The sequence below is a fragment of the Salmo trutta genome, chromosome 16, assembly GCF_901001165.1.
Source record: "Salmo trutta chromosome 16, fSalTru1.1, whole genome shotgun sequence".
Lineage (NCBI taxonomy): Eukaryota > Metazoa > Chordata > Actinopteri > Salmoniformes > Salmonidae > Salmo > Salmo trutta.
The window spans coordinates 2,765,485-2,793,284 of record NC_042972.1 but is presented as its reverse complement, the minus strand read 5'-3'; the positions used below and the strand labels follow the sequence as shown (position 1 = coordinate 2,793,284).

Below are 27,800 nucleotides of genomic sequence, written 5' to 3'. Positions count from 1 at the left end.
ACATTCCAAATTTCAAAAACACCACTTAACCTTCCAAATTCCAACACATAATTCCAAACCCAGATAAACCATTGAAGGTTTTTTTGGAAGCAGCTTATTTTTTTTCTCCATTCCTAGTTGCTATGGAGACCAAACAAACACTAGTAGACAACATGCATACAAGAAGAAGAAGGGGGGGGGGGGGGGGGGGGGGGGGGGGGGGGGGAGTGAGAGGGCAATGCAGGAGGGAAGGGGGAGGGAGCTGTAACAATGACTGTCTTATAGTGTTTCTTCAGTTCAGGAAACATTCCAAGGACAGGAAATGCGTGACAAAAAAAAAAAATTGGTGCCACGATAATCTGCAGACATTACTTTATTACCCTACATAACACGGACGACGTTAACTGATGTTAAATGACAAGGTTCATTCACATAGGCACAATATTAGTCAGGGGGGGGGTGGGGGGGAGGGGAATACTGAAGTCTCATCAAGACTGTCTGGCACAGAGTATACGGAGGACTTGAGTGAAACGTTGAAGAAAGCCTAACTCGTTAAATGGGTGAGTTAGAAAACCAAACGTTTCATGGTAAAAAAGCTTTCATACATCTATGAAACATTGGAGATAAACACTGTAAAAATTTTTTAAAAAAGGCTGTCTATTAAGCATCATAACTCTTTAACAGTAAAAATGGACTGACATAGGAATGTCTGCATCCGATTTGTGCACCCTAAAAAAAGTGACCGCTTCCCATTCTGGTTCACACCACAACAGGACAATCTGGTTCCCGTCTGATGATGTCATGGTGAGTTGTTGCTGGACGCACCTGCAGTCGGTAAACAGGAAGCAACCTAACACTGTGCCAAACAGTTAACAAATACAACCACTGACTGACCACATGAGACCATAAATTAAAATGTATATCTTAGACTAAGCTGGATTTATGTAAAGTCTCACTGTATTCCTTCAATATGGTAGTTCATACAAGAAGCTTTTATCATCTTACAGCTCGCACTAAATCATCTTTTCTTCTGATATTAAGTTGCATTAAGCAGAGTAATACAGAGGAAGGGATTGAGAGGATTTGAGACATGTGACCAGCAAAGCAGTCCTGTATTGGTGTACTGGCAGAACCAGCATCCTCACCCAGAAACATTAGTCTGTGCTAGCAAAGCAGTCCTGTAGGTTAGCATCCGCTTTGTCTGACACCGTCAATACTGAGCCCGTCACTGGTACTTCGGTTTGAGATTCTTTGTAGACAGGAAGCAGGATAGAGTCATGGTCTGATTTGCTGAAGGGAAGGCAAGGGAGGGCCTTGTATACGTCTCTATGGGTAGAGTACAAGTTGTCCAGTATTAGCACCTCGTGGTGCAGGAGATGTGTTGCTAAAAAGGATTTCAGTCTCCCACCACTATAAAAGCTCCCTCTGGGTGAACATTGTTAGTTTATGGCCCCTGTACAGCTCGTTTTGTGGTGGGATGTAGACAGGCATGATGATTACAGATAATGTCTTGTATCTACCAGGAGTTCCTCAATGGGACGACATGTCTGGTGATTATGCTAGCCATGGTCGAACTGGTAACATTTCAGACTCACAAGGTGATGAGGATGAATGAAATGGCATGACAAAAATGGGCCTCACTCAGGATCTAATCCTGGTATCGCTGTGCATTCAAAAAAAAAGCTAAAATCGATAAAATGCACAATTGTGTTCGTTGTCCGAACTCTGTTCACAAGGTTGAAATCAGCAAACCACTCGCCTACATGACGCCATACACACCGCCTGCCTCGGTACAGTTAAAAATAGGGTTAATCCACAAAACGCTTCTGCATGCCAGTAGCCATCGAAGGTGAGCATTTGCACACTGGAGTCAGTTATGACACCGAACTGCAGACAGGTCAAGACCCTGGTGAGGACAACGAACATTCCCCGAGACGGTTTCTGACAGTTTGTGCAGAAATTCTTCAGCTTTCCGAACCCAGTGTCATCAGCTGTCCGGGTGGCTGGTCTCAGACGATCCCGCGGGTGAGGAAGCTGGATGGGGAGGTCCTGGGTTGGTGTGGTTACACGTGGTCTGCGGTTGTGAGGTGGGTTTCATGTACTGCTAAATTCTGAAATGTTTGAGGCGGTTTAAGGTAGAAAAATTAACATTCAATTCTGGCAGCAAGCCATATGGCACACTGCCTCAAAATATAGGTCTTTACACAAAATGACACACTTTGTGCGTATAGAACATTCCTGGGATCTTTTTTCAGCTCATGAAACATGGGACCACCACTTAACAAAAACACAACAAGTGTAGTTAGGTGAACAGAAGCTCAAGACTTCCTGAAACAGTGGACCAGTTGTTTTAAAAAAAGGCACACCTCTGGGTTTGCTAAGTCCGCTGTCCAGTTAAGACTTTTCACGTCCCGTTGGTAGGAAGCTCTTGAACGGAGCTCGCCCATCTTGTTCTCCAGTGTGCGGACATTTGCCAATAAAAAAAAAAAAAAATATTAAAAAAAACCTGTGGGTGGGTTACGGACACTCTTTGCGTCAGTCTAAGGACTCAACCACTTCTACCACATCTGGGCTTGCGGCACTTCGGAAGCCCAAAATAATGGAGTTGGGTCCAGTGTAAACAAGGGAATAGCTGAGTTGAAGTAGGAGCCAAAACAGATTGAGTTTAGTAACTGTCGATTCATTCGTTCAAAAGTACTTGAAGGTCATAAGTGATAATGGTGTGAGCTTTAAATATATATTTTTTAAAACAGGATAAGTCATAATAGCAAAGTCAGGTTGGAGCATGTAAGAGATCTGTCAGCACCATCTTTCCTGCTCTAGTATTCACGAATACCCAGAGAGAGGTAGACACTCCAAAACGCTCAGACAGACAATGCTGTTGGTACTCAAGGAACCTCTGGTTTCTGTACGCTGAGTGGTAAAATGTACATGTCTGAGAAGACAGGGCTGTGAGAGTATGTGGTCTAGACCCTCTCCCAACCCAGCCCCCCTCTCAGTGGTGTACCAGATTCCAAACAGGTTTCTGTGAGAACCACACAGAGGCCTTTGTTTGTCCTCTGTCTATGTGTGTGTGTGTGTGTGTGTGTGTGAACGAGACACACCCTTTCCCAGGACACCTGTTGACCCAACCGTTAGCCTTGGGCGGTATACCGAGGTTTTGGAAAAAGACATGGAATGATTTTTTCCGTAGTGTCAAAAACAATTATGTTTTTCAAGAAATGTTTAAGTGAATACTTGCAGTCAACTTGTGCAATGCGTTAGATGAAGCAGATTGCGTTCATTTCCCATTACCAGCGTTATTGTCCAGAACTGCAGTGCTTCTACACCTGCATTGCTTGCTGTTGGGGGTTTAGGCTGGGTTTCTGTACAGCACTTTGAGATATCAGCTGATGTAAGAAGGGCTTTATAAATACATTTGATTGTAAATAGCACACCAGGAGACGGCATGAGCTAATGAATCTACCTTGAAAGATAATATAAATCCAACATGTAAAAGTGTCCCATGTTTTATGAGCTGAAATAAAAAGATGCCAGACATTTTCCATACCCACAAAAAGCTTATTCATCTTAAAAATGTTAGGCACTATATCCTATATCCCTGTTAGTGAGCATTCCTTCTTTAACAGGATCGTTCATCCACTTGACAGGTGAGGCATGTCAAGATGGTGATTAAACCTGCATGATCATTACACAGGTGCACTTTGTGCTTGGGACAATCAAATGTGCAGCACAACGCCACAGATGTCAAGTTGAGGGAAGGGATTAGTCTGTAATACAGCTATTGTGGGGAAAAACGTATTCTGATTGGCTGGGCCTGGCTCCCGAGTGGGTGGGCCTGGCATGGCTGCACCCCTGCCTAGTCATGTGAAATCCATAGATTACAGCCCAATTTATTTATTTCAATTGACTAATTTCCTTATATTAACTAACTGAGTAGAATTTTTGCAAGCTGCCCTGAGAGCAGTCGGTTTCTCCTCATGCCATTCTGCAGAGCGGGAGACAGACGAGCAGCTAAAGGAGGAAGTCATTTGTGATTTCACAGGACAGTACGGGGACTGCCAAGCTGGAGCTGTGTGCGGTGTAGTACATAGTGGAGGGAATTCCTCTTGGATGAGATCACCTCAGGGGAGCCAATGAGGATGTAGGAGAACAATGAGCCCCGCCCCCATAAACAGTCCAGTCACACAGCAGCTTGTGTCACCTAGACTGCCATCATTAGATCTCAGCGAGTATGAATGGAAGTAAGGACAACGAGACAGAACTGTAGTGTTCTGATTCACCGCCATTGAGGATAATGAATGAAATGTGGTTTTGAAGCTTCATACTGAAAACCCCCCACGGGAGAGAAGGCGTCTCCTATAAAACCCCCCACAGGAGAGAAGGCCAGCGCGTCTATAAAACCCCCCACGGGAGAGAAGGCCAGCTCGTCTCCTATTAAAAACCCCCCACGGGAGAGAAGGCCAGCGCGTCTATAAAACCCCCCCCCACGGGTGTTAAAACTAACTAGACAACAGAACCACTTCAGCTCTAACTCAACACATCTCCCCTCTCCCTGGCTGGTTCCCTCCTGATACTGTTAGTACCTAATTTTATCACCCCCCTTAACTTAAACATAAGGTACTTTAATATTAATACACATTATAACACACCAAGTATAAAACTGCCCGAGGTCATAACAATGTACAGTACACAGGCGTGTCTCTGTGGGGGGGGGACATCCTACATTAGAGTTAATTGGGGAAGTGGGTAATTGTGTGTCTATTACAGCATCTGCGGGGTTTTGTTTCAATGCTTGAATCATCTATATCAAACCCTCCCCATCATGACCTCACAACCCCAACAGACCATTTCCTACACACATACTTGTAATCCTGGTGTCACCAAAACCACAAAAACCACAAAAACCAGTCTGAAAAATTTAACTCCAAAAACAGTACTCCATTTTGGCCTCAGCTTTGTCTGAGCAGACAGAGGAACAAGACAAAATTGTATGTTCCAAATGGCACCCTATTCCCTACATAGGTGCTTGGTAAAGTAGTGCACTATGGGCTATGGTTAAGTAGTGAACTATTTAGGGAATAATATACCTGGGGTATCACCTAGCGAGAGTTAACAATGAATGTGTCCCGATACTGTAATGACCCAGTAAAAAAAAAAAATCATCCAACAAGATGGTGTCTGAAGGGATCTAAGGTCGTGTCTACACTTCACACTTACATGCCACTTCTGCTATCAGAACACAAAGATCGGATTGAAAAGACGGGTGTAGACGCACCAAAGTCACTTAATTGTCTGATTGTGTTCAGATCTGGCTGACTACTTTAAGAGGTGGTCAGGAATGCTAATCAGGCTACCGAAAGCTGCATAGTGGACGATGTCATCAGTACTCCTCCCACAACTCTCCAATTTAAAAAATTAAATATAAAAATAGTTTGTATTGGGACCAATGGGATCTGGACCTTTTCATTATGACGTTGGAGGAAGTACTTTTCCCAGCGTGTCAAGAACATGTTTGCTGGTATCAAATGCTAGCCAGCTAGCTAATATTTTAAAGCAATTCTTTGTTTGGCTTGAGTTACACTAACCTGTTTGCAATCCCTTTAACATTGCTTGCTAGCTACAGGAGGTTAGCTGGCTAATGTGCTAGCTACTGCCATCAGGGGTGTTATATTTGACCTATTCCTCCATTTGTAGAAGGCATACTGGCATTTGAATAGCGCAGGAAAATGGAATCCGGACATGGTATAACGTGTTCATAACGCCATGAGCAGAACTCTTATGATCAGAATAAATAAAAGCTACATGAACGGTCAAGTCTAAACAGGGCTTTAGGCTCCTGACAGACAAAGCAGCCGAGGACAGGGACACGACATGGGGATGGAAGCCAACTACAAAAAAAGAGCGTTTCACACTGAGCTGGCCTGGTTACACATCCAGTGTGAAAATGGTGAAAGTGTCCATGAATGAATGAGTCCCCTGAAGTCAAGAGTCAAATTACTATAGAAACACCATATACATAACACGGTGTCCTCCGCTCTAGAAACCCAGTAGCGTGGAAGTAGGACGTAAAAGGAATCCTATCCTACATGGATCATCGTTAGCTGAACTGGGTTACAGTATAAAAGGAGAGAAAAGGCTTGCCCGGGGAATGCCATGTCATCAGTACATTTGGCTGTATGCATTAGAAAAAAAAAGACTGAAGCCAAGAAGTTTAAAAATGAAAAACCACACTGGTTTGTTTTCTGGCATGGAATCATACAGTCAGAGCAGCAGCGCTGCACCCCCCCCCCCCATTATGGGTTCACCGGGCTTTAAGCATAAATCTCAATTACAAAGCAGAGAAAGAAAACATGTTTGAAAGAAGCAATAGAGTGAAGATGGGAGGGAGGGAAGAAGGGTCGAGGGGAGAATAGAGGCAGTGAGGGGGGAAAACACAAGTGTGAAAGGGGAGATGCACCAGGGGTGGGGGGGGGGCCCTGAGGGTGGTAATGTCTCAAAGACAGAGACACCACTTGTAGGAATCTTTTTTTGGGGGTCTAACACAAAACAGGAAAATCACATACAAATCTATTTAAAAAAAAAGGACTAGCAGAACCCACTGGATTCGCCAATTACATTGAATGAGGTACGGAACAAAATACAAACCCTCCAACCCAGAAAGGCCTGTATCCTCAATGAAATGATCAAATATAGAGACCACAAATTCCAACTGGCTAAAACACTTTACCCTTAGCGTCCACAATATTTTAAACCAGTGACTGATCACACCAAAGCGGAGACAAATTTGATATGAGTCAACAGAAACGTTGGGAAAATGCTCCTCATTATCAGCAGACTAGTACATTTCCTCAGTGAAAACAATGTACTGAGCAAAATGTCAAATTGGCTTTTTACCAAATTACCGTACGACAGACCACGTATTCACCCTGCACAACATAATTGACAAAGAAAAGCAAAGTCTTCTCATGCTTTGTTGATTATCAAAAAGCTTTGACTGAATTTGGCATGAGGGTGTGCTATACAAATTAATGGAAAGTGATGTTGGGGGGGAAAAAAAAAAAAAAAAAAAAAAAAAAGAAACACACGACATTATAAAATCCATGTACATAAAACAAGTGTGCGGTTAAAACTAGCAAAAAAACACATTTTTCCACAGGGCCGTGGGGTGAGACAGGGATGCAGCTTGAGCCCCACCCTCTTCAACATATACATCAACGAATTGGCGAGGGCGCTAGAAGAGTCTGCAGCACCCAGCCTCACCCTACTAGAATCTGAAGTCAAATATTTACTGTTTGCTGATCTGGTGCTTCTGTCACCAACCAAGGAGGGCCTACAGCAGCACCTAGATCTTCTGCACAGATTCTGTCAGAACTGGGCCCTGACAGTAGATCTCAGTAAGACCAAAATAATGGCGTTCCAAAAAAGGTCCAGCCGCCAGGACCACAAATACAAATTCCATCTAGACACCGGTGCCCTAGAGCACATAAAAAACTATACATACCTCGGCCTAAACATCAGCACCACAGGTAACTTCCACAAAGCTGTTAACGATCTGAGAGACATACCAATTAGGATCTGGCTAAAAATACTAGAATCAGTTACCGAACCCATTGCCCTTTATGGTTGTGAGGTCTGGGGTCCGCTCACCAACCAAGAATTCACAAAATTGGCCAAACACCAAATTGAGACTCAGCATGCAGAATTCTGCAAAAACACCCTCTGTGTACAACGTAAAACACCAAATAGTGCATGCAGAGCAGAATTAGGCTGATACCCACTAATTATCAAAATCCAGAAAAGAGCCGTTGAATTCTACAACCACCTAAAAGGAAGCGATTCCCAAACCTTCCATAAACAAAGCCATCACCTACAGAGAGATGAACCTGGAGTAGAGTCCCCTAAGCAAGCTGGTCCTGGGGCTCTGTTCACAAACACAAACACACCCCACAGAGCCCCAGGACAGCAACACAATTAGACCCAACCAAATCATGTAAAAAACAAAATAATTACTTGACACATTGGAAATACTTAATAGCAAACTAGAACACTATTTGGCCCCAAACAGAGAGTACACAGTGGCAGAATACCTGACCACTGTGACACAAAATGAAGGAAATCTTTGACTATGTACAGACTCAGAGCCTTGCTATTGAGAAAGGTCACCTTAGGGGGTCTTCTCTTGCGAGGCAGGTCAGCCTATGTGCACACAAAATAAGGTGGAAACTGAAATGCACTTCCTAACCTCCTGCCAAATGGATACATACACAGATTACCCTCATTACACAGACCCACAGAATTAAAACAAACCAAATGTTGAAATACTCCCATTTCTGTTGGGTGAAATACCAGTGTGCCATCACAGCAAAATACTTTGAGGCAGTCAGACAGGAAGCAGCTCTATATAAATTAGACTTAAGAAAAAAGTATTCGTTTTATTATTTAAAATAATACACAACTTAAATATTGTATTAAAGTAATGTGAAGTGATGGACAGTCACTATCATCGTGGGACTTGTGTGTGTTTATAGTTTAATTATGTATTGTTACAGCAGTCAACCCACATAAGTGCATTTGTTTGTTTTTTTAATTATCGAAACTGAAATCATTATTTGTTTTATTATTAACTGAACAGACCTCAGAAAGCATTACCTCACATTCTAAAGGCCTGCATCCATTTAAAAAAAAAACCCACAGAACTTCAACAATACACATCTCAGTAAACTCAGGTTTTCCTTGTTGCCACTTCAAATAAAAGTGCTGGTTAAACACGGCAGTGTTTGTGCTGGGTGTCTGCGGCCACACCCTGATCTCCACAGCTAAGTGTTATTCTAGAAGCAGCTATTACCAAAGCTGAATCTATCATTAACAAGAGACCAATGGCTGTTGGGGGGGGGGAAATAAAACATCATCATTTCAGTCCGTCTGAGACAAAGATGCTCATTGTTAAGTCCTGTCTGATGTTAAATCCAGTGGATAGAAGGTCGCTAGTCTGTCTGAACATCTCTAGACCACCAGGTAACGAAAAGGGCGTTTCGAAGTTCCATCAAGTTTCTGATGAGATGAAAAACATCTGCTCGCCAGTTTAGACAGATTTCAGAAGAGCAGTCTGTCTGGTCAACATCCAAATAACCATTATGCCACCAGAGGAATGCAAGAGTTAACTAACTAGTCTTATACCTTATGTCATTTCCACGTTAATAACCCCCAGGAAGTAAGTGGGTCTCAGACTGAACTTTAAGCTTCATTGTTACAGTTGAAGCCACACTGATCCCACAGCATTTCTCCTTCTCACTTTACCTGAAGGGCTGGGCTGTTAATTCTCTTTACTGGTACAATGACTCACCTTTAAAAACTGGGCCAGGGGGGGCGGAGTCTTGGTGTTTGGTTGACAGTGGAGGCAGGTAGCACCAGAACACAGACCTCCTGTATGGAGGCAGTGTAATCCCAGACAAAGGTCTTTGTAGTAAATGGCACCCTATTCCCTATAACCAAGCCCCATAGGGAATAGGGTGCTGTTTGGAATACTCCCAGAGCTGTGATAATACTGATGACTGCTGTACTGTGGTTCTCATGGTCAAACACTGGGATCTGATGTATACTGCAGAGGATAGTAGCAAAATCTGAAGTTGGTTTTAATGTTGCAGAAACATTCAAATCAGCACTGGCTGGACGCACAAGAAACTTCATTTGATGCAACAGACATCAAGATGCAATATTACTGAAGGGTAAAGTAGACCATGGCCTGTCTGAAGAGATATGGGGAGAGGAAGAGCCTTTCCGAGTGGTGCAGCGGTCTGAGGAACTGCATCTCAGTGCTAGAGGCATCACTATAGACCCTGGTTCGATTCCAGGCTGTATCACAACTGGCCGTGATTGGAAGTCCCATAGGGCGGAACACAATTGGCCCAGCATCCAGCAAGAACTGGCAAATCTGGTGCAGTCCATGAGGAGGAGATGCACTGCAGTACTTAGTGCAGCTGGTGGCCACACCAGATACTGACTGTTACTTTTGATTTTGACCCCCCTTTGTTCAGGGACACATTATTCCATTAATGTTAGTCACATGTCTGAGGAACTTGTTCAGTTTGTCTCAGTTGTTGAATCTTGTTATGTTCATACAACTATTTACACATGTTAAGTTTGCTGAAAATAAACGTAGTTGACAGTGAGAGGACGTTTCTTTTTTTGTTGCTGAGTTTACAAGTGAGTGGCTCTAAGCCACCTGGAAAACACCATTACCACACCAACTATTAGACTGGTGATTGGTTGGTGGGTGACGTCCACGTCCTTGGGAGGAAAGGGGTGGGGCATTCAGCCATTTGGAACAACGCCAGGTGTCGACGTTAAGGTCAAACCAACCAATCACCACAGACTGCTGACTCAGGTTGCCATGTCAACACCCGAAACTAGTTTCATGCTGTGCCTGACTGCCCGTGAGTACCCCTGCGTTACATACAGCGCCTAAGACAGTTCTGAGGAGAGTTTCCGATCGCTGTTCCCATAGCGACTCCCTGATAACACCACAACATGGAGAAACACTAGATAATGAAGTGAAAGTAGAGAGCAGGGAAGAGGATAGTAGTATGACTAACAGTTCAAACCCACAGTTCAGAAACACTCAATATAGAAGAGCTTTCAGAAAATATTCAGACCACTTGACTTTTTTCCATCATGGTTACGTTAAAGACTCGAAAATCGATTATTCCCCCCCCCCAAATAACCCATGACAAAGTGAAAACAGGTTTAGAAATGTTGGCCAATTAAAAATTACAGCAATACCTTATTTACTTAAGTATTCAGACCCTTTGCTATGAGACTAAATTGAGCTCAGGTGCATCCTGTTTCCATTGATCATCCTTGAGATGTTTCTACAACTTGATTGGACTCCAGTTGTGGTAAATTCAATTGATTTGGAAAGGCACACACACCTGTCTATATAAGGTCCCACAGTTGACAGTGCATGTCAGAGCAAAAACCAAGCCATGAGGTCAAAGGAATTGTCCGTTGAGCTCCAAGACAGGATTGTGTCGAGGCACAGATCTGGGGAAGGCTACCAAAACAATTCTGCAGCATTGAAGAACCCCAAGAACACAGTGGCCTCCATCATTCTTAAATGGAAGAAGTTTGGAACCACCAAGACTCTTCCTAGAGCTGGCCGCCCGGCCAAACTGAACAATCAGTGGAGAAGGGCCTTGGTCAGGGAGGTAACCAAGAACCTGATGGTCACTGACAGAGATCCTCTGTGGAGATGGGAGAACCTTCCAGAAGGACAACCATCTCTGCAGCACTCCACCAATCAGGCCTTTATGGTAGAGTGGCCAGACAGAAGGGACGAGAGGCCGCTTGCAGTTACCCAAAAGGCACCTATACGACTCGCAGAACAGTAAAAAAAAAATATGATTCTGATATGAAACAAAAATGGTCAAAAATTGTTCTGAGTGCAAAGTCTAGGTCCAAAAGGCTCCTTAAAAGCTTCTACCCCCAAGCCATCGGACTCTTAAATTATATAAAAGGCCACCCAGACCATTCATTAAAATGTGATTTCAGTTAAAACATTTCTAGAAAGCTGTATTTGCTTTGTCATTACAGGGTGTTGTGTGTAGATGGAAAAAAAAGTAATTAATTTTACAATAAGACTAACGTAACAAAATGTGGGAAAAGCCAAAGGGTCTGAATGCTTTCTGAATGCCCTGTATGACGTCCCAAATGTCCCCTTGTCCCTTCTTCACTGGACGACTTATGATCAAGGCCCATAGCGCTCTGGTTAAAAAGTAACGCACTTAGGGAAGGGAGTACGGTGCTATTTGGGACGGAGCCTATACTACACAAAGTGTGTGTTCTGGCAGCTGCCTGTATTCCCTAACGTCAACTATAATTCACAGGTCGTCAAACAGGCATGCACAGGCAGAGCAAACCTCTGTCATATACCTGGTTACCCAATGCTCAGCACACAGCGCAATCTCAGGCTTTATCCCCTGAAGTAGAACATTAAGGAGGTAACAGGATGCAGTCATCTGGCTGTGGAGAAAAACCTGCAGGAGATTTCTACACCTCCTGAAGTTACTGGCGTTTGGAGTTAATGGTTCACAAACAAGAAACAGCGTGTCAATCACTTTCTCAGCCTACGAGAGAGAGGGAGAATGAGAGAGAGGGAGAATGAGAGAGAGGGAGAATGAGAGAGGGAAAGTGAGCTCTAAAGAGTAAGAGAAAGCGAGAGTGAAAGGATATTGCTGCAACTGCAGTATAAACCCACACCCTGTTGTCAAACTAGTTCTGGCAGGTTCCTGATAACAACCATTACTCAATTTCTGCTCCATATCCATCCATGCTGCGTTGACGCACACCGGACTCTACACACACTTACTAACACCCCAACACACACACACACACTTACTAACCCCAACACACAGTACAACCCAAAACACACTTCCTTCAGAAAGTAATTACACCTCGACTTTCCACATCGTTACAGCCTGATTTTAAAACTGATTAAATTGAGATTGTCGTCACTGGCCCACACAAAGTGGAATATGTTTAGAAATGTTTACACAAAACATTTAAAAAAAGCTGAAATGTCTTGAGTCATTAAGTACTCAACCTCTTGTCAAGCATAAATAAATTAACGAGTAAAAAATGTGCTTAACAAAATAACAAGTTGCATGGACTCACTCTGTGTGCAATAGTGTTTAACATGATTTATGAATGACTACCTCATCTCTGTACCCAACACATACAGATAATTGTAAGGTCCCTCAGTCGAGCAGTGAACTTTAAACACAGATTCAACCACAAAGACCAGGGAGGTTTTCCAATGCCTCGCAAAGGGCTCCTATTGGTAGATGGGTATAAATATAAAGCAGACATTGAATATAGTTGAGCATGGTGAAGTTAAATACACCCAGTCACTACAAACAGTGACTTTACATAATAATATTCCAAAACATGCATCCTGTTCAAAGCATTATGTTTGGAGCAAATCCAATACAGCACTGAGTACCTCTCCATATTTCCAAACATAGTGGTGGCTGCATCATGTTATGAGTATGCTTGTACTTAAGGACTGGGGAGTTTATCCCAGGATTAAAAATAAACAGTGAAGCTAAGGAGAGGCAAAATCCTAGAGGACAATCTGGTTCAGTCTGCTTCCCATCAGACACTGGGAGATGAAGTCACCTTCCAGCAGGACAATAACCTAAAACACAAGGCCAAATCTACACTGGAGTTGTTTACTAAGGCAGTGAATGTTCCTGAGAGGAAGTAAACAGATTTGACTTCAATCTGCTTGAAAAATATGGCAAGACCTGAAAATGGTTGTCAAGCAATGATCAACAACCGATTTGACAGAGCATGAAGACATTTGAAAAGAATAACAGGCAAAATGTTGCACAATCCAGGTGTGGAAAACTCAGCCTTGCCCAGAAAGGATCACAGCTGTAATCACTGCCAAACGGTGATAAAAGGCTGGTTTATACCTTCTAACAACATGAATCTAGACAAGTAGAATGCCACAACTGTCTATGGCCACAACAGCATTCAATTTATACTCCAGTGGACTGCCTGTAAACTGACTGACTATCCTTGTTGCAGACAGAAAAAAAAAAGTTAAACTTTGACCCTGTCGCTAAAGTTAAGACATTGTCAGCTATGATATCATTATTTGAACTGGCTAGTCAGCTAACAAGCTAGAAACTAACCAAAATATCGTTTAGGAAGTTTTTTAGTTGCCTGGTTTGTTAAATTGACGTATACTAAATTCATTTTTAAAACAGATGGGTTTCATGTTAAATACACCTGTTATGCCAATTTGGACCACCAGGCTGCTGATGTCATGCAGCCTGTAATTTTGTGTTTATACTTTTTCCAAAACGAAAAGTTTGATGACGGACGACAATGTAATGTCACTAGGACAACTGTCTACAGACGTCTTGATAGACGACCTGTAAACTAGTCTTAAGATGCATTGACTCAACAGGCAATGTTCCCCTAATTATTTTCCAGCACTGAGCCAAACTTCACGTCTGCTGAGCGCAAACTGGAACATGGTGAAAACTTCCAGCTGGCGTTTACTGTGAACACTGAGGCTGTACCTGCTTTAAGTTACTGTTTTACTGTGAACACTGAGGCTGTACCTGCTTTAAGTTGGTTTTAAACTTCAGCCAAGTAGGCTAATGTGGCTATCTGATCATAATGAATGCCTACCGGAGTATTCTACCACCAAAAACAGACAGTGGACTTGATTTGCTCTCTGGGCCTGCCAGGAAGGCAGAATTTGTATCTTCAGACACATGAAATGGTTAAAAAATTGCAAGTTCTCCTACCTGGCACACAGGGCAGCTGGGATATTTCTGCACTGCGGTCCCAGGGACCTGTGCAGCAGTCTCAGGCTACGGAGCGCAGGGCAGCTGGGATATTTCTGCACTGCGGTCCCAGGGACCTGTGCAGCAGTCTCAGGCTACGGAGCACAGGGCAGCTGGGATATATTTTTGCACTGCGGTCCCAGGGACCTGTGCAGCAGTCTCAGGCTACGGAGCACAGGGCAGCTGGGATATATTTCTGCACTGCGGTCCCAGGGACCTGTGCAGCAGTCTCAGGCTACGGAGCACAGGGCAGCTGGGATATATTTCTGCACTGCGGTCCCAGGGACCTGTGCAGCAGTCTCAGGCTACGGAGCACAGGGCAGCTGGGATATATTTCTGCACTGCGGTCCCAGGGACCTGTGCAGCAGTCTCAGGCTACGGAGCACAGGGCAGCTGGGATATATTTCTGCACTGCGGTCCCAGGGACCTGTGCAGCAGTCTCAGGCTACGGAGCACAGGGCAGCTGGGATATATTTCTGCACTGCGGTCCCAGGGACCTGTGCAGCAGTCTCAGTCTACGGAGCACAGGGCAGCTGGGATATATTTCTGCACTGCGGTCCCAGGGACCTGTGCAGCAGTCTCAGTCTACGGAGCACAGGGCAGCTGGGATATTTCTGCACTGCGGTCCCAGGGACCTGTGCAGCAGTCTCAGGCTACGGAGCACAGGGCAGCTGGGATATTTCTGCACTGCGGTCCCAGGGACCTGTGCAGCAGTCTCAGGCTACGGAGCACAGGGCAGCTGGGATATTTCTGCACTGCGGTCCCAGGGACCTGTGCAGCAGTCTCAGGCTACGGTGCGCAGGCACAGCTTACAGGGAAAACTGCTCAGGGGGTATGATTAATTAAGTAAATGAGGTAAAAAAATGACACTAAAATGTATAACATGTTTTCACTGTCACCGGTTGTGTACGAAGTATGTCACAAACATTTGATCTGCCAAACACTTTCTCCCGGTCTAATATCACCTTTAGATAAAGCTCGACTCGCTGACACCCCAGTGAGTTAGGGTGTGTTCACAGAGAGGCTTCCCACAGAGAGGCTTCCCACAGAGAGGCTTCCCACAGAGAGGCTTCCCACAGAGAGGCTTCCCACAGAGAGGCTTCCCACAGAGAGGCTTCCCACAGAGAGGCTTCCCACAGAGAGGCTTCCCACAGAGAGGCTTCCCACAGAGAGGCTTCCCACAGAGAGGCTTCCCACAGAGAGGCTTCCCACAGAGAGGCTTCCCACAGAGAGGCTTCCCACAGAGAGGCTTCCCACAGAGAGGCTTCCCACAGAGTGAATGACGTAAACCCATGGTGTGCAAAGAGGGGGACAAACAGAGTTATTTATTAACTACCAAGCCCCACCTAGCTCCAAGCACCTCATACACCAATAACAGAGCAGCAACTCACTCACATTCTGACCTTAAAGAAGACTGAGTCAGGAAGCTGGTCAACAACTAAAAGCTTTCCCAGTGTTCTTGTTTTAGCTAAACCCCTAGTTACAGGCTAGGTCATGCCTACATGCTCCGAGAGGGAGGGAGGGAGGAAGGTGGTGAGAGGGAGGGAGGAAGGAGGTGGTGAGAGGGAGGGAGGAAGGAGGTGTGAGGTGGGTGTGAAAAATTCCTTGAATAAGCTTAATGGCAGCATGAGATCATGTGATAAGAAGCCACCCAGTTCAGGCACCGGGTTTCCTTTTCTCCGTCTCCCTCCGTCTGTAACCGACGGGTATTGTGGCCTGGTCCAGGAGGCACCGGGTTTCCTTTTCTCCGTCTGTAACAGAGGGGTATTGTGGCCTGGTCCAGGAGGCACCGGGTTTCCTTTTCTCCGTCTGTAACAGAGGGGTATTGTGGCCTGGTCCAGGAGGCACCGGGTTTCCTTTTCTCCGTCTGTAACAGAGGGGTATTGTGGCCTGGTCCAGGAGGCACCGGGTTTCCTTTTCTCCGTCTGTAACCGAGGGGTATTGTGGCCTGGTCCAGGAGGCACCGGGTTTCCTTTTCTCCGTCTGTAACAGAGGGGTATTGTGGCCTGGTCCAGGAGGCACCGGGTTTCCTTTTCTCCGTCTGTAACAGAGGGGTATTGTGGCCTGGTCCAGGAGGCACCGGGTTTCCTTTTCTCCGTCTGTAACAGAGGGGTATTGTGGCCTGGTCCAGGAGGCACCGGGTTTCCTTTTCTCCGTCTGTAACAGAGGGGTATTGTGGCCTGGTCTGGGCGGCACCGGGTTGTGAGATGCCATACCTCAATGTGGAGAGAAGGTGAGCGAGAGGAAGGGGAGGGTATGGAGTGGGGCACAGGGGCCATCATATCATCCATCAAGAAGAAATACCAGACTCATCTTTTAAAAACGTCTGTGTTCTGGAGGAATATGCTATGCAAGTCCACCGACCCGCAGGACAGACAGTCACAACTACCAGTCCTTTACTTTATTAAAAAGGTACTTTTACTGGGACGGTGTATATTAATAAACCTTACTGTAAAACGTACCAGATTTAGCTATACGAGATTTAACTTGGATACAATATACGTCAAGAGAAAGAACTAGTTTAAAATGAATGATTTCCACAGCTGAATTGTGAATTCACAACGGCAGCAACTGTGGGTCTTATGGTGCGTCCCGTTCAGATAGTGAAGCATTGCACCAACATTACTGCACCTCGATTCCACCTAGGAAAATTATGGATTTCCTCATCATTTAACTTCAAAAGTATTGTCATACAGGACTTGGCTGCTTTGCTTGCCAACTCCAAAACGGACTTGATTCCACGACTTCTTGCACGTGGACTCCCATTCTGAGTGTCAAGATTAGATTCCGCTAGGAATGTGTGAGACATTTTCGGAAATAACACTTCCCGGAAGTACGGAAACTAAATCTAACACTTGCATCTTTCATAGCAAGCTAGCGAGGGACGGCACAGTACAGGCAGGTTGCCCACCAGACCGAGTCAGAACGATACACTAGGAACAGCTGTCGGCAAACAGAAGTTAAATCTCGCAATGGGACGCTGTATCTTGGCAATTTCTCGGCTTACATTGTCTCGCCACTTCAGTAAAGCAGGGCCTATGATCAATAGACGAGGATATTCGACAGACCGAAGACTAAACACACTGGCATCATCACTAAGGACCTCTCATGGTCCAAACACACCAACACAGTGGTGAAGACGACAACACCTCTTGCCCCTCGGGCTGCTGAAAAGGCAAGGCGTGGGCCATCATATGGCCACTGCTTGGCAGCCGACCGCAAGGTGCTGCAGAAGGTAGCTCCCTGCCATCCAATACCTCTGTACCGGGCGGTGTCAGAGTAACACCCTAAAAATTGTCAAAGACTCCGGTCAACCAAGTCATACTGTTTCCTCTGCTAACACATGACAAGAGATACCGGAGCGCCAAGTCTGGGACCAAAAGTCTCCTGAACGGCTTCAAACTCCAAGTCATAAGGTTAATCAGATGTCTAACAAGACTATTTCCATGGACTCCCTTTTCTCTCTGCACTGACTCTTACGCAACAGACGCACTGCTGCTACTCTGTCAATTATCCATCCTGATTGCCTAGTCACGTATACCCAACTGTCTCCTTCCCCTGCACCGTTACTCTGCATATAGCCTCGTCATTTTGTTCGGTTACCCTATTTCCTTGATTTTGCAAGTTTGTCTTTTTGACACTGCATTGTTGGTTAAGGGATCGTAAGTAAACATTTCACTTTAAAGTCTACACCTGTTTGGCACGTGACAAATAGAACTTGATTTTAGCAAGAGTAGAAAGCCTGTCTTGGTAATCTGTATCTCACAATGTCTAGCATCCCTTGTCAATTCATCACAGTAGGTCTAAAAAGTTAAACCAGAGAGGAAGAGTTTGATTGAAATGAACTATCCCCAGGCCTTTACAGCCCATCGCCTAGTTAGGTTATAAACACTGAAAATATGTTGTGATAGCTGCACTGTGATTTTAATACGCGGAGAATAAATTAAATATAAATAAAGTTGTTCAGTTAGGAATCGACTCAGTTTAAACATTCCCACCTCTACTACATAGACAGTGAGTGAAGATTGATATCCACATTGAGAACATTGTGATTTCCCAACAAGCAAACAGTCATCCTGCAGTGATACAGAAACACCAAGTATCACTGCTTGTTCAATCATGCTTTATATTAGTCATAGACTGAAGTCTCTCTTAAGACCAAGTCATTCTTCTGAGCAGCATAAAAGCCTAGGAAGGAATACAGGCGTAGGATAGGACCCAAACCGTCACTGTAGACTACATAGTAGTGGTACCAATGACAGCTGGCACCCCAGCTACCAGAGTGAAGGCCATTTTCTCCCCCTCCTGACGGTAACCAGGTCAAACTTCAGAACCTAGTTGTAGCATGGACCTTAAAAAGGATACTTCAGGATTTTGCCAATGCAGCCCTTTATCTACTGACCCAGAATCAGATTAACTTGTGGATATCATTTTTTTATGTCTGTGTCCAGTTTTGAAGGAAGACGAAGGTAGTTTAGCAAGCCAATGCTAACTAGCGTTAGCACAATTAAATGGAAGTCTATGGGTATGTGCTAGCATGATAGTTAGCAATTGCGCTAGTTCCTTCAAAAAGCACGCAGAGACAAATTGTATTTATCAGTTAATCACTCTGGAGAAGTAAATAAAGCGCATTGCCGCCAAAATCCGGTTTTGTTTCTTTTTGGAAAACACTAAGGAATTCCAGGAGGCATAACCTAAAACTGATCTGTCTGGTTATCCGCATTGTAAAAGTGAAAGACTGACTATTTATGGCAGCCGGGCAAGTGGAGCCTGATCTGTGGCTGTCCCATTAAAACCTGTTGAGGCCAGGGGGCAGGATCTTATCCCGGTATTGGGATTCATTGTCATGTGACCATGGCGGGGAATTCAAAACTGCAAGAGTAATCATTTCAAATAATCAACTATTTTCCTCCATTTGAAAGATATATCTCCTAAATCTAACCACGCTGTCCGATTTTCAGAGGCTTTACGGAGAATGCATAAAGTTAGGTTATGTGAGGAGAGTACATTGACAATAGCTGCGTGTAATGTTTAGCCAATTCAAAGAAGGGCATCAACAGACAGAAAACTAGCTAGAATTATGCACTTACCTTTGACAATCTGCATCAGATGACACTCATAGGACATTATGTTAGACAATACATGCATTTTTAGTTCCATCAAGTTCATATTTATATCCAAAAACAGCATTTACAGTCGCGGTGAAATTCAGAATTTTTTTCCGGCTCGAATGCACCCAGTGAATCCAGCATTACAAATCACGGAATTACTATTCGAAAACATTGGTAAATTATAATATTGTCATTCAAAGAAAAATATATCATCATCTCGTAATTGCTACCGAATGGCCAGATCTCAAAATAACTTTACTGGGAAATCACATTTTGCTATAAACTGGGTACTATGCTAACAACAATAAGCTATAAGCTAAGCTAAGCTATACCGTTAGCATTAGCATCATCTAATATCGATAATAACATTCTAAATATCCCCTTACCTTTGATTATCTCCATCAGAAGGCGCTGCCAGAGATCCCAGGTCCAGAACAAATGTGGTTTCTTTTGACAAAGTTCATAATTTATGTCCAAATAGTTAGCGTTCAGTAGGCTCCCACAAAATGAGGTGGGCAGTGTAAAGTCACGCCGAAAAGCTAAAGAAAACCTAGTAAATAATCTATTTACGTTTCTTCAAACATGTCAAACGTTGTTTAGCATTAATCTTTTGGTCCATTTTTAACGTGAAACATCAGTAAACATCAGTAATATTTTCACACAACCTATCAAGTGTCTAGAATAAACAATTATGACAAAGACACTTCTCAGATTCATGCGCAGGCGCAAAAAATGAAGTGATGACGTGTCAACTTGTAAGCATTCTAATTCGGTGTGTATTTATCACAGATGCTTCAAACAACTTTCTAAAGATCGTTGACATCTAGTGGAAGCAGTAGGAGTTGCGAACTGAATCCTTTCTCACTGTGGTATCTGTAAAACAATGACACTAAATAGTACAGTCACAAAAGTCTCATTTTTTTAAATCTATTTTTCACAGGTTTTTGCCTGCAATATGAGTTTTGTTATACTTAGACACCATTCAAACTGTTTTAGAAAATTCAGAGTGTTTTCTATCCAAATCTGGTAATAATATGCATATCCTAGCTTCTGAGTTGGTGTAGGAGGCAGTTAAAAATGGGCACATATTTTTTTCAAAATTCTCAATACTGCCCCCGTGGCCCGTAGAGGTTATTAAGCAGGGGACACTGGAAGCTAAACTTTTGGGAGAGGAGAACCATTTTATCCTCCTGCGTCGCTCTCATGTGGGTGCTAACAAGCATGCTAGGTAGTGCTACGCATCAACAGCTATGGTCAGCCAATTCACTAAGGGTTGGAAAGCTAGCGAGTTTCGATTGGTCACTTGTGCCACGATATCAACCAATGGATTTGCATAATACAGCTCATATTTCCCCCCCCCCCCCCCCCCCCCGAGCTGCGTGACGAAATCCAAACGATGTACAGCGCCAACTGTTCCAAGTTGAAGTTGATATTTCATCCTTATAACTGGTCTTAGAGTTTAGTTGGGGACTCCGTCACATTTCAGCTGCAATCAGAAGAGGTTTTAAAAACTCAGGCGAAGGATCAGTCCCTGATGAGGGGGTGTGTTTCACATGCCTCCAAGCTGAACGCCTCCCACGGCCTAGGCAGCCCACGCTGAACGCCTCCCACGGCCTAGGCAGCCCACGCTGAACGCCTCCCACGGCCTAGGCAGCCCACGCTGAACGCCTCCCACGGCCTAGGCAGCCCACGCTGAACGCCTCCCACGGCCTAGGCAGCCCACGCTGAACGCCTCCCACGGCCTAGGCAGCCCACGCTGAACACCTCCCACGGCCTAGGCAGCCCAAACTGAAGCAGAGAGAAATCAGCTTTACATGAACACCATTAAAATAGGAAAGCCCTGTTCTAGTTCGTTTTCGTTGGCCTACGGCTTGCTCCTGATTTCACAGGCAGAAGGTAACGAGGTTAAATGACGCTGTTCTGCTGCTGCGACATGGCAGATGAAAGGAGTTAAATGAAGGACCGTGTTCTGCTTGCCTAGTGCAGAGGAACGAGTGAATCCTCACTGCCTACAGGTCACCGTTCAGACACGGGGTACAGTCTCACTCCCACAAGATCTGTCTAAAATACAGGGAGCCATATGGGCAAGTCCATCATTAACTCTCCATGTCACAGATAAACGCATGTCAGTACTACTCAGACCTCTCCTCCTCCCAGTGGTCTGCGGTGGCTAGAGGGCCCCCCCCCTGCGGTGGCTAGAGGGCCCCCCCCCCTGCGGTGGCTAGAGACAGTAAAACATGGAGCAGGATTCCATCAGCATGACCTCGCTGTTTCAAGAGACTCATAAGTTTTGTAACCGTTCACGAGAAGCAGATGAGTGTGTGTGAGCGTGTGTGTGCATGTCTGTGTGTGTGTGCGCGAGGGGTAAGGACGCTTTCAACAGCCTTCAAGCAAGGTCAGCGTTGTAACACACCAAGGCTTCTCCCAGGGGAGGGTGGTGAAGAGGTTCTCCGCTAGGCCAGGTCAGACTATTATATAGTACAGGGCTGGAGTCAGCCTCGCCAATCTACCGACTGGGACAACAGGAAGTAGAGCCTCCTGGACAGGAAGGGTTTATACAGTACTGACTACTGCTATTAGAGTAGAGCCTCCTGGACAGAAGGGTTTATACAGTACTGACTACTGCCATTAGAGTAGAGCCTCCTGGACAGGAAGGGTTAATATAGTACTGACTACTGCTGTTAGAGTAGAGCCTCCTGGACAGGAAGGGTTTATACAGTACTGACTACTGCCATTAGAGTAGAGCCTCCTGGACAGGAAGGATATAGAGTACTGCTATTAGAGTAGGGCCTCCTGGACAGGAAGGGTTAATATAGTACTGACTACTGCTGTTAGAGTAGAGCCTCCTGGACAGGAAGGGTTTATACAGCGTACACAAGCTCAGTCACCCTTGACCCACTCCACATATCAACAACAGATGATGCAATCTCTATTGCACTCCACACTGCCGTTTCCCACCTGGACAAAAGGAACACCTACATGAGAATGCTGTTCATTGACTACAGCTCAGCGTTCAACACCATAGTGCCCTCAAAGCTCATCACAAAGCTAAGGATCCTGGGACTAAACACCTCCCTCTGCAACTGGATCCTGGATTTCCTGACGGGCCGCCCCCAGGTGGTAAGGGTAGGTAACACCACATGCGCCACGCTGATCCTCAACACTGGAGCTCCCCAGGGGTGCATGCTCAGTCCCCTCCTGTACTCCCTGTTCACCTACGACTCCAAAACACCATAATCAAGTTTACTGATCACATGACAGTAATATGCCTGATCACTGACAACGAGAGTATTGGGGGGGGGGGGGGGGGGGGGTCAGTATGGTGTCACGACGACCTCTCCCTCAACGTCAGCAAGACTAAAGAAACAGATGGTCGAGCACACACCCCCCTCCCCATCCACAGACAGGACTATAGTGGAACGGGTTTGAGAATTTAAGTAGCTTGGTGTCCGCATCACTAAGGAATTACCATGGTCCATCCACAGTCGTAAAGACACAACGCCTCTTTCGAGTATTAAATTCTAGGCGTAAACCTATCGATGTTACATTGAGCTGGGTGAACGGAATTTGAATGACAGTCATCTAATATGCAGCAATAAAAAGGCCAAGCTCATACAATAAAATTATCCTCATCTTAAAAAACAACCATCACTGATATCTACATCATTTACACCATACCCTTACACATAGTACCAAGTTATCGTTATATATTAATTCCTTATTATTATTCCTCCATTGTTGGGACGGGCCCGTCAGAAAGCATTTCACTTTGTTCGTCTGCACCTTGTGTACGAAGCATGTCACAATTTGTGTGTGTGTCTGTGTGTGGCAGGCTTTCCAAGGTGCATTGATTTTTAAAGATTGTGAAAGTCAACATGCATCATGGGAGATGGGTCATAAAGCAGGTGGGCTGTATTCATTTGGGAGCACCATAGGAAAAGTTTCAAAATACACAACTGATAGTGAAAATGACTCAATTTTCATCCATTTTGTCCCTAATGAACCCGAGACAGAATCTAGCGCTGCAGAAGTCTGGGTCAGTTCTCAGGTCAACATTCAGTTAGGATTTAAGTTAAGTAGTGAGCTGGTCTGCCATTCCTTCCTCCTCTTCAAATCAATCAATATTCAATAGTCTGACTCACATCCTGGTCGTGCAGGACTACAGATAGAGAAGTGGTGACTGGTACAGTCTGACTGACTCACATCCTGGTCACTACAGATGTGTGTATAACTACAATGTAACAAGGCAATGTTGGCTTATTTTTGTGTGTACGAGCAAGACGAGACCTCCAAAGCTTGCCCTACGACTAATCCTAGCTTACCACTGGAAGGAAACCTTTAGGTAAATCCCAAGCTGTTACATGGTTATTTACCACTACTTTTTGGTGGTAAACAAGGTTTACATGTAGTGCGAGCATCGGAGAGGTCTCTAGTCTGGCACACACACACACACACCACTTGCTAGCTATTAGCATCAGTAATCGCTTGCTAGCAGACAGGACAGCTAGTCTAGCTAAAATGAGTTATACCAGCAGCACCCGTAACTACTGATTAAATAATGGAGGTTAACGAGCACATCCGTGTAACAATAACCAGCAGTTAATAACCCGTCTAGCTAGCGATCCTTTGCAAGACTGAAGCGAGCTAGCTAACAGCTAACATTAGCACTGACCTGAAACAAAATGAGCACTGCAAAAGACAACTAGATTCATTTGGTGTCCACTGCCCTCCTAAAAACCGCTGCCAGCCACCGGTCTGGATTTTTCATCCGTCTATAAAAACGAGACGCCAGGTATTATTCCCCCTCACAGCCGACAGCACAGTATATAGAACGCGTTGTGTGGACTAACGGATGGTTTCCGGGGTTGTGGTAATGGTACTCAAAACAGCGGTAATTAACTTTGTTTTGTTTAAGTGGTCATCATCTATGACTTCAGCTGCAAGGTATGAATAGCCACATCTTTACTTCAAACCTTTCATTTAAAAAAAAAAAAAAAAAACAGGGACTCATCACTTAAGCAGCCCGAGTCTTAACATGATTATTAACTCATGGTTGTCAGATCCAAAGCCAATAACAAACTATCTTCAGCTTTGAAGTCTTCATGTTGCCAGGCCCCCCCCCCCATTCATTCAGTCATCCCTGAGATGACGTACAGGAGCTTGCTGGGATTCGTAGTTTTGCGTGACATCTACTTTGATGCTAATTAGCATTTTTAGAATCAGTTAAAAACGAGCTGAATATATTGAGTGACTTTGTCCTAGAGAGATTTACACGGTTATCAAAACGTCACACCAGGGTAAGTCTACAAGAAACACAGACCTTATTTAAATGTTTCTAAAATCACCTACGGGAAACAATGAAGGTGGAAAAACTAATTGGAACCATTTCCCCGTTTTGACGGCTAGGTTTTATGGGTATTATGACACGTCCACTGCGGGGCTCTCTAGTCATTATCCTCCCCAGCCCTCAAACGAAAACCTTTTCCAGGTGAGGTCACACCTGAGCGCACTTGGCACAGCTGTGGACTTCAGTCTCAAAGCCTGGTTCACACTACCCATCAGCCCTCTCACGTTCCGCTGCGTTTCAGACACGTCCACAACAGAGTGGAATATTAACAGCCCTTTGGCGGATCAAGGCTCCATTGCAGGACGGACACTACATACTTTGATATTTTCCCCAAACTATCGCTTCGTCTTCATTCCAGCGAAGAACTGGAAGTTACCAAACCACAGAAGATTAAAAGTGTGGTTTTAGGTGATGGGTTTATGGGATAGCTAGAAACTTCTTAACAATTACAATCTTTTGTATTAGTGAGTCCTACGTTAATAGGAATGTTAAATACACAATGACTGTCGCCTCCCTTTAAGTTTGTGATGGGTGTTGGTAATGATGATTAGGTTGAAGTGGCATCTTTAACCTAGACAAGCTTTTAGCTCGCTGCTCTGCAGTGACAACTTCCTATAAAGTTATAGAACCAAGTTGAGGAAAAAGTAACATGTTAAAAACACGTGGAAACATATTTATCATGTCTTGAATGATAAGTTAATATTTTGCAATGGATCTAAATAAATTCTCTGAAAAGAGACAGGCTCTGATCCATCTTGCATTACAAACATGACACTAGTCCGTTCAGTAGTGAGGAAAGACGAGGGATGCCCTAATGAAATAAGTCACGGTGTTTACGGAGCGTAATGCCGCGGTCAAAACATCTGGGAACACGACCTCACACCGGGAAAATATCATTTTTAACGGATATCCATCTCGGAATTCCGACTCCGACCTGAAGATCAGATGTCATGGTTTGACATGAAATTTCCGAGTCCCCAGTTGTCTTAAAAGCGCCATATGAACAGGCGACCTTCCGTACAGGATCACAAGGCCCTCCAGCGCCTGGTGAAGACGGCACCGGAAGTCACGGACCCTTCTCCCATCCATGCAGGACATCCGACTTATTGAACATTTCAATTAGACTGATTCTCCTCAACTTGGCACACACCCACCCATGCTACACACACACACTTACATTTAAGTCATTTAGCAGACGCTCTTATCCAGAGCGACTTACAAATTGGTGCATTCACCTTATGATATCCAGTGGAACAACCACTTTACAATAGTGCATCTAAATCTTTTAAGGGGGGGGGGGGTAGAAGGATTACTTTATCCTATCCCAGGGATTCCTTAAAGACAACCACGCTACACATATACACCCATGCTACACACACCCCCATACAACCACGCTACACACACACCCCCCCCCCATACAACCACGCTACACACCACCCCATACAACCACGCTACACCCCCCCCCCCCCCCCCCCATACAACCACGCTACACACACACCAGAACTGTTGCAACCAGACTTATGAATGGTAAATACTGCACAATTTGAAACACGTTAATGTTGAACTGTAAATTGTTCCTGCCTGTATTGTACTGGTTTATTCTACTGAGCCACGACCTTTACTTCTTGTTGCAGGTTCCTTCTCGACAATGGAAGTAAACATTTCGTTGGACGGTGTAAACATGTGTATCCAGTACATACGACTGAAAACTTACCGAACCAATTCTATTCGGACCAACTAAATATATTTTATACAAACCGAGACAAAAGGACAATACAGAAGTTACTAGACTACCATTCCAAACAATAAGTACTTGTATTGGCATCAGGTAGAAAGGACCACATGACATGAATTAAAACCAACGGTATCTTACCTATGGAGACGAGTCGGATACTCTCTCTGTCCAAGAACTCCAGCGCCACGGACACGTTCTCCAGTTTCATCTGGCGGAAAGTCGGTCTGGCGTGATACTTTCGGTACATTTTCTTCTGGCTCAGTACCTCCAGCAGGGCGATAAGCCGCAGCCCGTCGCTCAGGTCCAACTGTAAGTCGGCTATCCTCTTGTTCACAACACTTTAAATGCTCGTTGCACCAGCGCGTAAAAGTGTTTTTGTTGGATTTTCTTCCATGGCGCGTCGTCTGCCAAGTCTTTCTCTGTAACCGGCATCTCGTTACCGTTTTTATTTTCCGCTTTGTTTGACTTAGTTAGATAGTTTAGAGTTGTAGCTTAGTGTTAGGATGTGTGTTCCTGTCGCTGGCTCCGCTTCGACTGTTCTGCGTCCTGCAGTCCAGACTCTTCCACCGCTCTGTGGCCTAACGCCTGCGCACTGCTCTTTATCCCTGGAACTACTTCCGATGACGACACTGTTCGGCTCCTCTTCCGGTCCTGCCCTCCTTTATTACCTGTCATCTCTCTGACAGGTATAATCTGCTGTCATACTGTTCAGCTGTGTAGGCTGCTCCTTGTAGATTAACCACAGCTGATAAAAACCTCTGTTCACATCGTTTGGGTGGAATTTGAACATTTTGAGGTTCTGTATCTGATAAGGTGTTAATTTTTCAGATTTATTACCAATTAGTTCCACTGACATGATATCCAAACAAATCATCCTAATCAAATGTTACTTTTGGACATAATCGTTATGAATGTCCTCATGGATTTAAAGGGAGGTATAATAAATATTTTTATTTTTTATTTTAAACAGGGAGTCACATTGAGATTAAAATTATATTTTACAAGAGAACAGTGAAAACAGATTAATAAAACAGAAACAAAATAGACATATTTAATAAAAGCAATCACATTCAACTACATAGCGGTCCTCTATCAATGACACTGACTGGACAGGACCACACCTGATTGGACAAGTCCTGACCTCACATCAACCAACCACATCCCCCCAGTCCTCGGAGTGTAGATGGGTCTCTATGGCAACTACAGTTTGGATTATTTTAGATTCTGTGGTGTTTCCCATGTTAACGTATCAATGCCTGATCTCTGGT

General features: G+C 44.5%; 1 protein-coding gene across 1 annotated transcript in view; it reads right to left on the bottom strand.

Annotated features, from left to right (window-relative positions):
- flnba (filamin B a) overlaps positions 1–27,140 on the bottom strand; it is a 96,287-nt gene extending 69,147 nt beyond the window's left edge. Inside the window, 3 exon segments of the mRNA XM_029692756.1 lie at positions 26,671–26,866; positions 26,868–26,906; positions 26,908–27,140. Of these exon segments, the coding sequence (XP_029548616.1) occupies positions 26,671–26,866; positions 26,868–26,906; positions 26,908–26,964 (292 nt within the window). The 5' untranslated portion in view covers positions 26,965–27,140.
- Between the last annotated feature and the right edge of the window lie 660 nt (positions 27,141–27,800).